The following is a 16,758-nucleotide window of genomic DNA, read 5'->3' as shown; positions in this document are numbered from 1 at the left end:
AAGTAAAAATCTCTGATACACGTACTAAATGTTTAAAACATTTAACGAGACCGAGTCTAATTCGAGTTTTCGCGCTTTGCGCATGTTTTCGCGCAGCTTTGCATTTTCATGTAGTCGTTCGTGTGAGGTAGTATCAGTCTTTAGTTTTTATTTTTCTAAATCCAGAATTAACATTATAGAAACGCATATTAGTAGTACATATCATATGCAAGTGATAAATTTCAATTTTATCGCTGAATGTATTTTACGACATAAATGACAGCTCGACCAGTTTGCGGTATTGACGTTCCTAGCAGAAGACTGGGAACGGTGAAGCGGTAAAAATTTCAAGTATGACTCGTACTTGAGATGGCACGGGGCGTTTCACCAAGAAGTCAATGACGGAACATCGTAGGAAACGAATAAGTAATTCACAGAAGTCCATTTCTTTGCAAAATGACTCTTTTACACCAGCTGCTGGCAGCGCTTTATACCTTGACCATTCTTATCAGAGCACTTTACAGCCTCCCGATGTTGGGAAACTATCTCAAGATGCATTTGATGATATAAATGAACTTTTTTTCTGGCAAATTGAAACCATTGAACTCATCACGTTTTGTTATTGATTTACATACTTTCTGTACAAATATGAAATGTACAGTTTGCGCAAGAAATGTTTTGTTGGAGGACGCGGTGAGAGTTTTACCTGCGGGAGTTAATGGCCAATTAATAGTTAAATGCTGGTCATGTTCCGAGTTTATACGTGTGGCGATGGACAAGACACATAGTGGGAAAGGAGATACCAATACGGGACCCAAGATTTTTGATGTAAACACCAAGCTAGCAACAGGTAGGCCTAATGTGACAAAAAAAAACCTTGTGTACAATATATGTAATTATACCCGCACTTTCTAAAAGAAAGTTCGGGTATATTGTTGTTACTCATGTCCGTCCGTCCGTCTGTCACACTTTTCTTCCCTGAACTCCTCCTACATTTTACACAGTAGCTTAATCATCTTTTGGGTTTTGGTTGGTGGTGTCTTGTAGATGTGGTGTTATGTTTCGTAATTTTGATTTTGCCCCGGGGGATCAAATGGGGGTCGAAAAATGATGTTTTTTATGCTAAAAGCCCCGTCTTCCCTGAACTCCTTCTACATTTTACTCAGCAGCCTAATCATCTTTTGGGAGATGGTTGGTGGTGTCATGTAGATGTGCAGTAAGGTTTCAGAATTTTGATTTTACCCCGGGGGTCAAATGGGGGTCGAAAAATGACGTTTTTTATGTTATAAGCCGTCTTCCCTGAACTCCTTCTACATTTTACTCAGCAACCAAATCATCTTTTGGGAGATGGTTGGTGGTGTCATGTAGATGTGCAGTAAGGTTTCGGTATTTTGATTTTGCCCCGGGGGGTCAAATGGGGGTCGAAAAATGACATTTTTATCAAAACTTAGATTCCACAGCCATAAGTAACCTGGTGAAACCATTTTATCGAACAAATAATTAAAGCTGCAGAATTTTAAAAACGCAACATTTTCATCTATGTACGACTTGTTTCATACCAACTATAGCCGTATTCCGCCATATTTCTTTCAGATACATTGTCTCTTTGTAACGTCGATATATACCCCAATGCGGTCGTTACACTTAATGATTTTTTGGTTTGGGGTATGATTTGGGCACATCTCCGATGGTAAAAACATGAAACACATTAGGTGATCAAGACATTTCAAAACCACAACAAACAACATAATAATCATATTTCTGAATAATTATTGATTTGAATCAAAAGGAAAAAATGCAAGTTTGGAAGAGAAATTTAGACGCATGTGTACGTTTTTTACAGTGCGCAAATTTATGCAGAATAAACTTGAAAAAAAAAGCAGTAAAATCTGCAAACATATTTTGAAATTATATATTTGAATGGAACAAAACAACCTACGTCTTTGATTTGCAGGTCCTAAAGATGCAATTGATGCATATTGAAAAACGCCTCGAACGCTGTAAACATACCCATACCTGGAAATAAGGTTACTGCATCGGTTCGAAATATGCTCAAGTCAAGTGATATACACCTTTATTCCCATTTATTGAAATATGCAACACAAAAAAGAAATAAACTCCATAAAAGCTCAATAGTAATCACACTGTCGTTACTCCGTACAGTCGATACACTTAGTCCGTGCTGATCACATTTTGGTCAGGGAAAATATCACAAGTGCATGGAAAGAGAAGTTATTTGGTATTTGCGCGGCTGAAAAGGGGGGGGGGGTAAAGTATTATAACTGCTGTTCATAAGCTATAATTGTGAATTGTCTATCTACATGTAGTTCTAATATACATTCTATACAAATTCATGTGTATAGTCTGCAGTTGGTTTGCATGGGAAAATTCATTTGTCAATTATAACTGATTGTTTTAGTACTAATCTCCAATCTAAACCAAGAAATTTTTATGTGTACTTATACGTTCTTTAACACACACACCCCGGAAAAAAGCCATCCCCTGTTCAGATTCAATTTAGGCATTTGATTTTTTTAGGCGCGGGGGGGGGCACGCAAAAATAATTGACATGACCGTTATTTAAATATTTTTGGGAAAAACATTTCTGCCGAATTCAATTTTGAATTTTTTTTAATGGGTCACTCCGACCACAAAGTTGTGCATTTTGAGGAATGTAACTGTATTATGTTGTTACAGAGAGTTTTTTTAGATTTCAGTACTCCTGCTTATAGTCTAGCTATTTTTTTGTATAAAAATAATTTCTTCAGAAGTATTTGAGAGATAATTTTAAGAGCTAGGGTAGGGATACTTGACACTGGTTGAATACGGATAATTTTTATTTACTCTTTTGTATTTTGAACTCTCTCTCTCTCTTTTCCCTCTCCTATCCGTTAGGGCAATAATGGGTTTTAAAGATCCTATGCACTTTGTGCTGTACCATTTATTAAGCCTTAGAACTGATTAAGGATTTTTCTCAGGCGGGATGTCGAAACTTCATAAATTGAATAATAATTTTAATTTGGACAAGAAATTAACCCACACGCCCAAATTGAAATAGAAACTAGAGGTATTGTGAGCAATGAGCTCACTAAATGATACCCCGCCTCCCATATGATTATAATGGCAAAGTCCAATTTTGCTGTTGTCCTAAACCCAAAATATGTGTCAAATCAAAAAGCAGGCACGTAGCACCTAATTTAAAGTGTTAGCCAGGCAGAGAATTTTATTTTTTTTCATTACCTGAAAAAGTGGATAAGCAAAAAAACAAAACAAAACCACACCTTCAATTAACATTTCCATAGTGTAAGTTAGGTCGCAGAACCTAAACCCCTGAAAAGTAATATGTATTAAACCAAAGATTCTGTGAAAGTTTCATTAAAATTCCCCAAGAGGTACAAGATGATTTGCAGATAAGAGGGTCCCCCAACGGTATGAGACAGACCCCCGGACAGACGGACGGACATAACGGTTACTATATACCCTCCCATTTTTCAAGCGGGGGATATAATAAACGTGAAATATACATCACAGGAATGGGAACATTGGGAACTTTCTCAAATACATTCTCAAACGTACGTGTCGAACCTGGACCTGGAAAAAAAAAAAAAGAAATTTGTAAAAAGCTAATCGTAGGTAGATTGTGGAATTCTATGGGGAGTTTGCTCTCTCTTCCTATATGCTTTTTCTAATAATCATTAATTATTTATGTCTAGAAATTTAATTCACATTAAATTTTATTTTCATTATCATTGCACCACAGAATCAAACTCATTTATTATACCCCTCGCAATAAGTTGCGTGAGGTATAATGTTTTTACCCCTCAGTCAGTTTTTTTTGTTTTTGATTAGCGCAACTTCTCATAAACCACTGCACAGAGTTTTGTCAAACTTTCAGATATTTATAGGAGACAATGTGTGTGTAGATTTGCAAATCACCGGAAAATTCCGAATGCTTAATTTTTTGGGAATTTCTGCACTTTTACATTTAGATTTTGGCCATATCTTGAATATAGAGATGAGCAATTTGTCAGCGCAATTCCTCATAAATCGCTGCACCAATTTCGTCAAACTTTGCAGATATTTAGGACACAATGTGTATAGATGAGCATATTTCATGTAATGGAAATTACGATTCTTTTATTTTTTTCTGGGAATTTCAGCACTTCGACTTATGGGGGAGCGTGGGGTATGTGAACTTGCTCACTTTTTTCCTTTCATTGTGCATAAAATTATAAATAACTAAATCAAATTATATTAGGTCTAATAAAGCCTATAAACAGTTTTTATTTGATAAAAATTAATCTGTTTCAGACGTTTTTCATAAATTATTTTTATGAGAGTGTTAATAAGCATGTTTTATTTCCCCCCCCCCCCATCATAGGAAAATGTCTTCAAAAGTTGCGAATGATTCGTAATCATGATGTTTTTTATAAATTTAATGGAGTTAAACCATGTGTAATTATAATTTTTATTTACTACATTTACAAACAAGAGCAATCTTTATTTTTGAAAAAAAAAAATTTAATCAACCCCAATGAGCTTTCAACCTTTGATATTTTCCCTACCAAATAAAATGATCGGCATGTGCCACGTGTATCCAAGCATCTTTTACTTTTGAGTTAGCAATGGATTACATGACTTCTGAGATGCTTTTTTAGTATAGGATAATTTTTCACATGTGCACATCCCTGTAACGATAGCAGTATTCAGGTAAATGTTTTATCACTGCATTTGACGCGTTTTCGACCTGCACGGATTTTTGCTGTACATAAATGTATTCCGTGTTAATGTACTTTTTATATTGCAGCAAATGCATTCAAAAATAATTTAATTCTTTAAATTCTATTTTTTGTTGAATTTTTACTTTTCAAACATGTATTGGTCGTTTATGGACTTTTAAAAAATATACTATCGGAGATGTGTACATGTCGACAGCCAGACTAAAAAATCACTCAAGTGAAACAATTCGTCAAGGCTATATATAGCAGGTGCAGGTGGCCAAAATCTTCGATCAAATATGGCGGAATCGAACAAATATGTCGGACAAAGGGGGTACAGGAATGTAATAAGTCGACAAAGATGAAAACTGATGCCTTTTTAAGAGTTCAGTCAGCTTTAAAATGCGACAGGAATTATCGAAGTTCAATTGTTAATTTTTTTGAGACCACTTTGCATTGCTTTTGGGGCTTTTTCACAAAGATGTTTCAGGTCAGCTTTATGTTTTCTAATACTGTTGTCAATAACGTTTTTGTTTTCTTCTGGCTTTTACAAGTTATGCATTCTTTTTTCTTCTACTATTTTCAAGAACGGGTTCATTCTGAGAGATTAAACAATTTATGTGAGCAAGCTTAAAAAGCCATTATGGAGATATACGAAAAATAAGACAATTTTTACCAGTTGATTGTTAGCTTGATTTGTTCGATAAAGATGTCACTCTGTTATTTTTGTATGGATTGGATATGGGGTTTTGAGAACATTGATATAATTACAAATAAGCAGGTCCAGTACAATCTCTTATTTAGCTATATAGCTTTAAAAAGCTATATAGCTGTATTAAGCTATTCAAAATAGCTTTATTTAGCTATTTATATAAAGTTTTTCACAAAAAAGTTTTTTGCTGAAAATAAACAAGAAGTCCCATGTATTTAATTTCTCCATATTTGTACTATGGGCTATCAAAACAACAACCAAAATCAAATATAGTTCTAACTTTGCAGCTTTTGAATACTTTTAAGCAAAAAGAGAATTTCTATTGTTTGACTAACTGTCCACTATCTTAGGTGCCTTGAGGCAAGGATAAGTATGATTGCTTCTCATTGTGCTAAACTGTTACCAATCAATTATCTTGTTGAACATAATTGGTCTCCATTATAATATCATTGCAGAAGTAACTTTATCAATTGCTTTATTTAGCCCCAAAACTTGTAGAACTTTGAGTACAAAGTCTCTCAAGGAGACTTAATTTGATGAGTGATTTTTACATGCAGTGCTTTAAGAAGAGTTCAAAGTTGTATATCACCACTGCACCAAGGTGCGCTTTATGTACATACTGAGAAAATTACACTTTTAAGAAAAAAATGGAGTAAAATAGCTAAATTAAGCTATACTGAATAGCTTAATAAAGCTATACAGCTATTTAAAACTATATAGCTAAATCAAGAATTGTACTGGACCTGATAAGTTCATCTTAAATTTTTTTAATTCATTTTTAATTTAAAAAGTAGTCCTCGTGGATATATAGTCTATGGCGAAACGGGTCGCTTCACTTTGTATATAACGGTTTATGTACATGTAAGAATGCTATCCTTTTGGGCACAATTATTGGTAAGCCCTGAAAATAAGATTGTTTATGTTCCATATAAACATTTATTTAAACAGTTTGGTTCAGGAAGTCATTAGAACCCTTGGATTTAATGCATAAAGAATATACTTGATAGTTAAGGCTTCTCAATTATATGGAATGAACGAGGATTTTTAAATATTAAATGGCTAAAAGCTGTAAAGTTGAACAACGTCTTAAAGATCAGTATATACAGAAGTGGCGAAGTAATATGCGCGTTTCGTTTAAAGGTCTAATGTATAGTATCTTCAAAACAGAATTTTGATTTGAAAAATATTTAGACTAACTACCTATAAAATATAGAACAATTTTAATTGAATTAAGAACAGCAGATTATCGTCTCCCAGTAGAGACTCGGAAATGGTTTGGAATTCTCAAACATGATAGATTATGTATTCTGTGTAATAATGAACAAATTTCTGATGAATATCACTACATTTTAGTATGTCATTTTTTTTTCAGAATGCAGAAAAATTATCTACCTAGTAAATACTGTAATAGACCTTTTTTCAAACTGTCAAAATACCATCTGCTTTCTCGAAAGTATTAATTAAACTATGCAGTTATATAAACAGAGTATACGAAAAAGTCTGTCCTCCATAACTTTTTTTTGTTACCTCATAATATGAATGTATTTCACGTGTGTCTTGTACATTGTTTTTTGTATATATTGTACAAACATTGTAAAACCTCATGTACTATTTATTGGTTTGAGTGAATGAATTGAACTTGAACTTCTAGCTGTTGTGCACTCCAATATTAAAAAGTTCAGAACATCATTTTCTTTGACGCTAATTATGATACTTTTGCTTATTTAAAATTACAAAGTGAACTGATCTCAATAGACTGTTACAGTACTGGATATTTGGTGTTCAGTTGAGGTCAGTGACAATACTGTGGTACCAGCAGTAATAGATTTCTGGTTCTCAGTAGCAGGTGGAGTTTTTTCTTTAAAGAAAAAATGATTGTGATAATGATTACTATTATATCATTATATATAATACCACTATAAAAAATGATTGCTTTTAGCGAAATATACTGTAATCGTCCTACAATTAGATGTTTATTTCATTTAATGCCTTTCGCGAAAAGCATCTTCCTCTAACTCAAGTAAACTGCTAAATGATTGTTTGTTTGTTTTTTGTTTAACTTCAATCTAAAACTGTTTTCACTCATATGAAGACGCCACTGCTTGCCAGTGGAAAGCTACAATTTTTGAGTATACAGTACTTGGCACTGGGGTCCATTGAGCAGTGAAAGATTTTTTCGTTCCAGCATCTACTACAACATGGAGCTTGGTTTATACGATCTCATCCGAAGGACATGTCTCCACGTCCTATAGTGAGATTCAACACCGCGATGTAAGATCAACTCCTTACTCCACGCCTCTAGTGCAGACGCTTTATCACTGTTGTCCTCCGTCGACATGTCTTTTTTTAACATATATTCATATAATTTAAAGCACATGGCACGGGCATGGGAAAATAGAAAGGCAATAACAAAAAAAAACACTTTGAATACTGAATGCTCATTTGATATTGAAAGTCTTCAAATAAGTCGCATAAAAAATTATACATAAAATGAATAACTAAGCGCAACACGGCAGCCTCAACATATATGAGGTAGAGTACTTTTTATTTAGTAATATACTATTATATAGTAACTAATATTTATAAAATGCAAACTTAGTAGAGAGGAAAAAAAAACCCCCCCCCCCCCCGCCATTGAATAACATCACATCTTTGTGTAAATCAGAGCATGAACACATCGTAAAATCTGCAAATTCAATCAGACAAAAAGTTGGGTATTTTCATGATTTTCTCAAATATTTATATCCTCTTCATGTACCAAGGTGACAATGATGTGAAGAGAAAATATCGACCTGTACAACATAATGGAATGCCTGCATGTAAATTTTATATGAAATATAAATTTTGCATTTTAAATTTTCAAATTTTACTGATGCTGTGATTAATTCAGCACATTTCCGTTTTTTCTAGATACAGTCTCATGTAGAAACCATAACAAAGGATCCCTTTTGAGATTGTTCAGTCTACAGTAAATTTCACCCTCGATTGACCAGGATTTCATCTAGTTTTAAAAATACATTTACAGTGCACGGCACGGCAAAATAGATTGTTTTGCGAAAATTGGTATTTTATAAACTGTATCAGAATAATAATCTTTTACAAGCATTTAAGTAAAAAAAAAACGCTTATAGATTTTTAAAATATACCTTTTTCTTCGATATTGTCACATTAACGAAACTCAGCCCAGATCCACATGCGTTCAAGGAAGATTTAGAAACTTCACAACGGAAATGGACTGCTCTGTCATATTGTTTTATATGGTAGATTATCCTGCTGAATTTTACTGATTCTCCGGAATTGTTTCCAGAAGCTTATTTCCTCTTCTTGAAGAACTATTTTGTTCCAGATGACTTGGTCATTCTTTCTGACACACCAGTTCAATACCTAATAATAAACAGAAGTCTCTGTCGAGAATGTACATGAAGCTCTACTGGTTTGTACTTAATAAAACAAAAGGAAGAGAAAAGTAGCAAGTGGACTTGAAATCTTTGTAACAGCAATAAACAACATCAGTAAAGTACTCCCTTTTCATGGAGAGATTGTCATCAGACTAAAACTGTAAACGGAGAAGCCTTTAAGAAGACTTTTACAGAAAATTCTATTTTTAGTAACTGTGGCAACACTATTTATTGAAATCAAAGTTGATATTACAGAATGATGAATCTTATTGTAGGCTACTTATGTGCCAAAATAAACTAAAATCATACCAAAAAGTAAGGAGTTTTAAAACTATTATATATTATAATGTATTTTACAGGAATTTCTGTTTTCCGAAACCTTGGTGACAACTGAGCATTGTTCATCAAAATCAAAATCCAATCAATAGAATTATGTATCTTTTGTGTAGTCTACTTCAGTTCAAAGTTATATTGAAATCAGACCATATATGTGGAAGGAGAGTATCTTGAATAAATTGTATACAGACAGATATTCATGGACGACCTTACTATTGCATAAGCTCTTCTGGTCTCTGACCAATAGAGCTATAAATCAACGGTTATGAAATATGCAATGCAATTTTCTTAAAGAATCACTCGTGTATATTTTTATTATATTAATTCATCTCAATTATTGGAATTAGATTAAGAATGTACCTTTTCAAAAGCAAAATACTTGTAACATAAAATAAGGAGAAAAATATAAAAGACATAAGAATTACCGCCAATTTTGTTGCAGAGAATGTAGATGCCATACAAAGTAGTTGAATTGTTTTACCACTTCCTTGCATGGTGAAATTATGTGAATTGATGATGCCATCTTTGTCGTATATTATTATTGGTGATAATCTCCATTCATTGCCTGATTTACAAAATGTTTCGCATTTCAAACTATATATGATTGTTAAAGATACTCAAGGTAAAATTAAGAGAAATTTATTAACTAAATTGAGCCTAAAAATTACAAAATATAAAATTGACAAAATTCACAATATTATATTTAAGATTATTACAATTTGGAATTTTTCTATGTTTAAAACTATGTATGCTGTAATAAAATTCAAAACCTTTGGTTTCGATGCTTGTGTTTATCAAAATTTTCGGAGTATTACTATATTCCCGACATTCAGTATCGTAAATAGAGCTTTTCATATCACACATGATTTCCAGATCTGTGTCATTTTGTGTAATGTGATAAAATATTAAAGAAAATTGAGTGCATCCATCTTGGCCGCTAGGTACTAAAGTCATAATGGGAGAATCTTGTAGGCTGATGGGCTTGAATGTCCCAGATTCTTTCTTGCACCATCTGACACCCTTTATAAACGATATTCATTATAATATTATATTTCCATTTCTATTTGGTTTCTCTGTGAAATCTTTTTATAGCTATGTGAGTTAATTTTTAAATGATCCAGAGACCAAATTGTAACTTTCGTTAAAAGAAAGATCAGGAGCTAAGAAGGCCTAATATGCATGTAAATTTCATGTTTTTGTCTAAATGTGTTTTACTTTAGCTACAGAACTGAAGCTCTCTGAAAACAATATATTGACAGACCGGAAAGCTACAGTGCCACCCATAAAAAAATATTGTATATTTATTAGATCCTGTCATCTTTGCTTAAACGCAGTAGTAACTTGATTAAGATTATAACAAAATTATTCATTCCAAATATGAGATACTATACACAGTCCACAGGAATCAAAAATATGGTGAACACAGTCAATCCAGGATTCTTACCTATTTCAGATTGTGAATTAGCAATTAAATATTGATATTATATACATGAAGTTTTCTTTTCAGGGCTATTCATTAATTTACACCAGTATGAGACTATTCGGGAATAAATAAGCCAAGGCAGATAATAGGAATTAATCGTACTGTTTCACCATAAGCCATATAATTCGGGGTACTACTTTTCAAAAAAAATATTTTTCAAAACTTTTAGAGATGAGTACGTTCAAAAATATCTAGGTTTTCAAAACTTCAGATTTCACAGTCATAGATAACACCGGTAAAACCATTTTATCGAACAAATCAAGTTAACATGCGATAGGAAGTTCAATTGTCTAATTTTTCTGAGACCACTTTGCATTGCTTTTGGGGCTTTTTCACAAAGATGTTTCAGGTCAGCTTTATGTTTTCTAAACATTGTCAATAACGTTTTTGTTTTCTTCTGGCTTTTACAAGTTATGCATTCTTTTAGCCGAGTGAAATTTTCTTCTACTATTTTCAAAAGGGTTCATTCTGTAGAGCTTAAAACATTTGTGTGAGCAAGCTTAAAAAGCCATGTATGCAGGTATACAAAAATAAGACATTTTTTACCAGTTGATTGTTAGCTTGATTTGTTATAAATGTACTCCGTTATTTTTGTATGGATGTGAAATGGGGTTTTGAGAACAATGATATAATGGAACGAAATAAGTTCATTTTAAAATTTTTAAAATTCTTTTTTAAATTTTAAAAAAGTAGTCCTCGTGGATATATATTTTATGGCAAACGGGTCGCTTCATTTTTATATAAGGGTTTATGACGTAAGAATGCTACCCCTTTTGGGGACAATTATTGGTAAGCCCTGAAATAAGATTGTTTATGTTCCATATAAACATTTTTTTAAACAGTTTATTCAGGAGGTCATTAGAACCCTTGGATTTAATGCATTAAAAATATACGATAGTTAAGGCTTCTCAATTATATGGAATGAATGAGCATTTTTAAAAATTAAATGGCTAAAAGCTGTAAAATTGAACAACGTCTTAAAGATCAGTATATACAGAAGTGGCGAATAATATGCGCGTTTCGTTTAAAGATCTAATGTATAGTATCTTCAAAAAAATTTTGATTTGAAAAAAATTTAGACTAACTACCTATAAAATATAGAACAATTTTAATTGAATTAAGAACAGCAGATTATCGTCTCCAAGTAAATGGAAATGGTTTGGAATTCCCAAACATGATAGACTATGTATTCTGTGTAATAATGAACAAATTTCTGATGAATATCACAACATTTTAGTATGTCATTTTTTTAAATAGAAAAATTACCTACCTAGAAATACTGTGATAACCTTTTTTTAAACTTTCAAAATGCCATCTGCTTACTCGAAAGTATTAATCAAACTATGCAGTTATATAAACAGAGTATATGAAAAAGTCTGTCCTCCATAACTTTTTTTGTTACTTCATAATATGAATGTATTTCACGTGTGTCTTGTACATTGTTTTTTTGTATATATTGTAAATAGAACCTCATGTACCGTTAATTGGTTTAAGTGAAAAAATTGAACTTTAACTTCTAGCGTTGTGCACTCCAATATTAAAAAGTTCAGAACATCATTTTCTTTGACACTAATTATGATACTTTTGCTTATTTAAAATTACAAAGTGAACTGATCAAAATCAGTTGCTTCATCAAATAGCTTATCAATTTATGTTTTTATTTAAAAATCAATTGAACGTTATTTGTTTCTATAACATCAAATCTCTTTATTATAAACAATGTATTATTAAGTAATTAAAGACTCTGTTTTTTTATGATAATTTAAAATTAAAAAGATTTAATAAAGAGTTAATTAATAACATCAAATCTCTTTATCCTAAACAATGATTATTAAGTAAAGACTCTATTTTTTATGATGTTTAAAAAATTTAAAAAAGATTTAATAATTAAATGATAAATAAATAAATGAATTCAATAAGACAGAACAAAAAAATTATATTTTGAATGAAATAAAAATATCTTTAAAAAAACAATATCTCTAAATTAAAAAAAAATAAAGAATTTTTCTGATATATCAAATATTGCTTATTCAGGTAAACATATCAGGTAAGTTTACCTGTATCCCTTTGAGGCCCCTTAATTGAGTGAGAAATTCTTGTTTTTGCATTAGCCTTTCGGGGAACACATCCACGAGATTTACACGCATATTAAGCTCCCTTAGCTTCGACCTATCGTTTTGCGAAATTTACATTCTGGAGAATGATAATATATCATGTAAATTTGCTTTCAACGAGTTTTCAGAGAAAAAAACCAACAGAGACGGAAATATTTATTTATATTTTAAAATACATATACGATGTAATGATTTTAAGTTATTATGTCTATTGATGTATTTTAAAACATCCTAATTGTCTGTTCAATTTCAAGATGCAATGTTTAAGACCTATGATCACACAATTGTCAGCTATTATTTAAACTGTATATTTAAACTTGAGGCACTCTAAGCAATCAGCTCACTAAATGAAACCCTGCCTGCCATATGTTTAATAGCAAAGTTCCTGTTTTGCTCTGAATGAAATTTAATGAGATCTATAGAGAATATTTGTCACAAAGTCCAGTTGTACACCTTTTAAAGTATTTTACTTTTAGATTGAACACATATTTGAGGGTAATTATCTCTTATCCACAACTCCTCCTATACCACTGAATGAAATTTAAGGAAAAAATATTTTCACATATATTTTGTTATTACATATTTTAATGCAGTCGTGTAGCTTTTGTTTCACTTTTTATCTGACACTTATTTCGGGTTTCCCTTCTCAAACAAACCACGCATTTTGCCATTATAATTACATGAGAGGCGGGGGTATCATTTAGCGAACTCAGTGCTCACAGTATCTCTAATTTTTATGATTTACCCTTATTCTCATCGGAGCTTTGATCAATACATTACGGAAATTTCCCTTCTCAAACAAACCACGCATTTTGCCATTATAATTACATGAGAGGCGGGGGATCATTTAGCGAACTCAGTGCTCACAGTATCTCTAATTTTTATGATTTACCCTTATTCTCATCGGAGCTTTGATCAATACATTACGGAAATGTAATTGCACATAGGGAAAACAACAATTTTCTAAAATTGAAATAAACCCAAAAACGAAATATAAGTAAAAGGCATAAAATATATATACATTTCCGCGATTTTGAATAATGATATGTAATTATAATATTGTGTCGCTACAAATCATGCCTTATGACTCTCTATATTAACAGATTAATTGTATGTTTATGTAAACACCCATAATTTTTTTAAGATTAAGGAGGAAAAGAAGAAAGATTAGATTTTACTTTCGTTAACGCAGAAATACGTCTGATGTTTCCACTAAACTGCAACTGCACAACATCCCCTTCAGAAAATGGATTTTCGTGATTTGTTTGTAATTGTATGCTTCCCTGTCCAAATTCAAGGAAATAAAACCCTAAAAATAAAACAAGAGGTCCAGGGGCCCCACATCGCTCACATTCATGAGCACTAAAAAGGAAAAGAAATACCAGAAATAATACTCGAAGTGAATGGAAAGCCAACGGATTAAAAATTTTAACTTTGTAATTCTTAAAAATGTACACTTGTAAATCTGAACTTGTAAATTGTAAATCTTAATTTCATAATTTGTCAAATGGTCTTTCACAATTTGTTAATTGTAAATTATCCAACATAAATTGAAAAGTGCAAGTTTTGCCGATGCTCTCGTGTAATTGGTAGACTTACGATTTGTCAACTTGTGAAATGTACTTTCATGATTTGTAAATTATGCAAGGTTGCATATTAAGACGAAAGAGGGCGCTATATGGGAAAGTCATTTCGCTCCAAAGATAAAAAGATCATTAACCAACTGAGTTTTGTGGTATGCATGCATATCATGCCTTCAAGTATCTCTTAAGCTGTATACAAATAAGATTTAAGTTTAACAGAGAAAAGATCGGGGATCTAAACACACAAAACTTTTCTCGTATATACCGGTAGTACATAAGGCTGGTGCGGATCTCGGGAATTTTTTCCAAAGGGGGACGAGGTGCACCTGTCAAATTATTCCAAACCAAAATTCTTCGACAAGCAAAAAAAAAATAATAATAATATTAACTTATTTCGTGTTGGTGGTTGTGGTTTGCGTGTGTATGTGTGTGTGTGGGGGGGGGGGGGGGTAGGTGGGGGTCCAAAGTCATTTCTATGTGCTTCAGTTTATACAATTAATAACTGTACTTTTGGGGGGGAGGGGATCCGGTTTCCCAACCCCCCCCCCCCCCCCCGGAGAGGTGCCGCGGGAATAGAACCCGAAAGCTTTTTTTCAGTATTATAAAGAAGCGTAAAGACTTGGCACGTTGTACAACGTATTGGAGGGGGGCTCCCCCTTCCCGTTTTTTCTCGAACATGTTTAACTATGAATCGAATTGTCTTGTGAAAAAGAAAGAACCATATACCATACCCATCCCCAGGGTTTTCAGATAAAAGTGTCAATTATTTTTCGGGCCCCTTTCAAAAACGTTGCTACATGCATGATGACTAGATTTTTCACGTGTTCTGTTTTTGTGGCAGAAGGCAAGGAAGCCTTTTTCTGAACTTCATTTTGTTTCATAGGGATGCATAAAATAAACTATATGTAATCCAACTGAGATGCTTGAATACCTTCTGGGTTGTCTTCGGCTCATAAAATCACCTGATTAATGTATACAAACTGATCAGTGAGTGGTGCAAAGAGAAGGACCCTCCCTTCCTAGTAGTATGTTACTCTTAAATCTACGAAACATTATAAATATATTAATGATTATTTATAAACACAAAATTAGTCATCTGTTTGGAAGAAAAAGAAAAACTACGTACTTAATATATGATCACTTCAAATAAATTTTAATTTAAATTTTCCGTATATACAAACTAATGTGTACTTTACAAAGACATGAATGGGTCTAGCTGTCAATACATGTAATTTTAAAATGAGGAGAAAGCTTCATGTCCACTAAAAAAATTAATCCACAGGCCAAAAAAAATCGTGTGTGTGTGCGGGGGGGGGGGTGGACAATTCTTGTTGATAAGCTGTTTCAAATATTTATATGACTCTTCTACTTATAAACGAGAGGTCCATAACTCCTGAAAGGGGGGTCTGAGGTTATTTCTTGATTGTTTTACTTTATAAAATTCTTTAATGAAAATCTGAGGGGGTCGATATTGGCCTTTATCACCCAGCTCCAACCCCCTCCTACCGAATCTGCCAGTAACACTACAGAAAAGGCTTTCAAAAAATAATGTTAAAATCGAAAATTATTCAGAATTGTTGGGAGTTTTTACTAGAGTATTCCCATGTTAATACATTATTATTTACAAACAGTCTTAAAGACACATAAAACTAGTTTATAAACATTTCATCAGCCTTTCTTGATATTTTTGCCAGGTAGGACGCATTCATCATCATCGTCATCCTTTACACCCTGTGGTTGCAGGGCAGCAACAAACTTCTTCCACTCTTGTCTATCCTGGGCCAGTCGCGTAAAAAACCCTCAGGTATGGTGCATTGCTGGACGGATTGGTGATTAGTGATTAAATTGTTAAGCAACGAATAAACCTGCCACCCCTATAGCGCCCCCTTTCGTCTAAATAATGAAACCTTGCATAATTGACAAATCACGAAAGTATAATTTACATTTCACAAGTTGACAAATCGTAAGTCTGCGAATTACACAAAGCATCGGCAAAACTTGCATTTACATTTTTACACTTGTCAAATTACGCATGGATTTTTAAACAACAAATTGTAAAAAAAAAACAATTTACAGATTATGAAATTAAGATTTCCCTTTACAAATTCAGATTTACGTGTACATTTTAAGAATTACAGAGTTGGAATTTTGAACCCGTTGGCTTTCCATAGAAGTGAGCGAAAAAATTTGGGCAGCGTTTTAAAACCGAAGATTTTTACAACGTTTGGGAAATGTGTAACCCTCTGCTTTATTATTACGAATTTTTTTTCAAGCAGAAAGCTACAGTTCTGCAGCTAGGCCCCACCCTCCCCCCCAAGGTTTTCATGATTTGAACTCAAATCTACACGTTATGAAGATGCTTCCAAAAAAATATTACCAATCAAGGCTTTGCTATTATTGAGAAGATTTTTTAATGAGTTCCCCCATGCGCAAAA

At 32.8% G+C, this 16,758-nt stretch overlaps 1 protein-coding gene across 1 annotated transcript; it reads right to left on the bottom strand.

Moving 5' to 3' along the window:
• Positions 1 to 8,652: 8,652 nt before the first annotated feature.
• On the bottom strand, positions 8,653 to 16,044 carry LOC134246766 (uncharacterized). Its single transcript, XM_062729127.1, has 5 exons — positions 15,986 to 16,044; positions 13,919 to 14,102; positions 9,914 to 10,163; positions 9,569 to 9,708; positions 8,653 to 8,793 (listed from the first exon to the last, which is right to left on the bottom strand). Exons 1-5 carry the CDS (start codon positions 16,042 to 16,044, stop codon positions 8,653 to 8,655), a joined length of 774 nt encoding a protein of 257 aa, XP_062585111.1.
• Between the last annotated feature and the right edge of the window lie 714 nt (positions 16,045 to 16,758).

Source organism: Saccostrea cucullata, unplaced genomic scaffold, assembly GCF_032062105.1.
Source record: "Saccostrea cucullata isolate Sc308-1 unplaced genomic scaffold, CSIRO_AGI_Scuc_v1 ctg5035, whole genome shotgun sequence".
In the NCBI taxonomy this organism is placed as follows: domain Eukaryota; kingdom Metazoa; phylum Mollusca; class Bivalvia; order Ostreida; family Ostreidae; genus Saccostrea; species Saccostrea cuccullata.
This window is presented reverse-complemented; position numbering and strand designations above follow the sequence as displayed.

Bases quoted from the DNA above. Each gene is read 5' to 3' on its own strand.
- LOC134246766 (XM_062729127.1), bottom strand. From the start codon at position 16,044: ATGACGATGATGATGAATGCGTCCTACCTGGCAAAAATATCAAGAAAG. The intron at 14,103-15,985 runs GTTTATAAACTA...TTTCCTTTTTAG, and splicing joins TCAAGAAAGGCTGATGAAAT to TGCTCATGAATGTGAGCGAT. The intron at 8,794-9,568 runs GTAATTCTTATG...GTTTATTATTAG, and splicing joins TCTCTGCAACAAAATTGGCG to GTATTGAACTGGTGTGTCAG.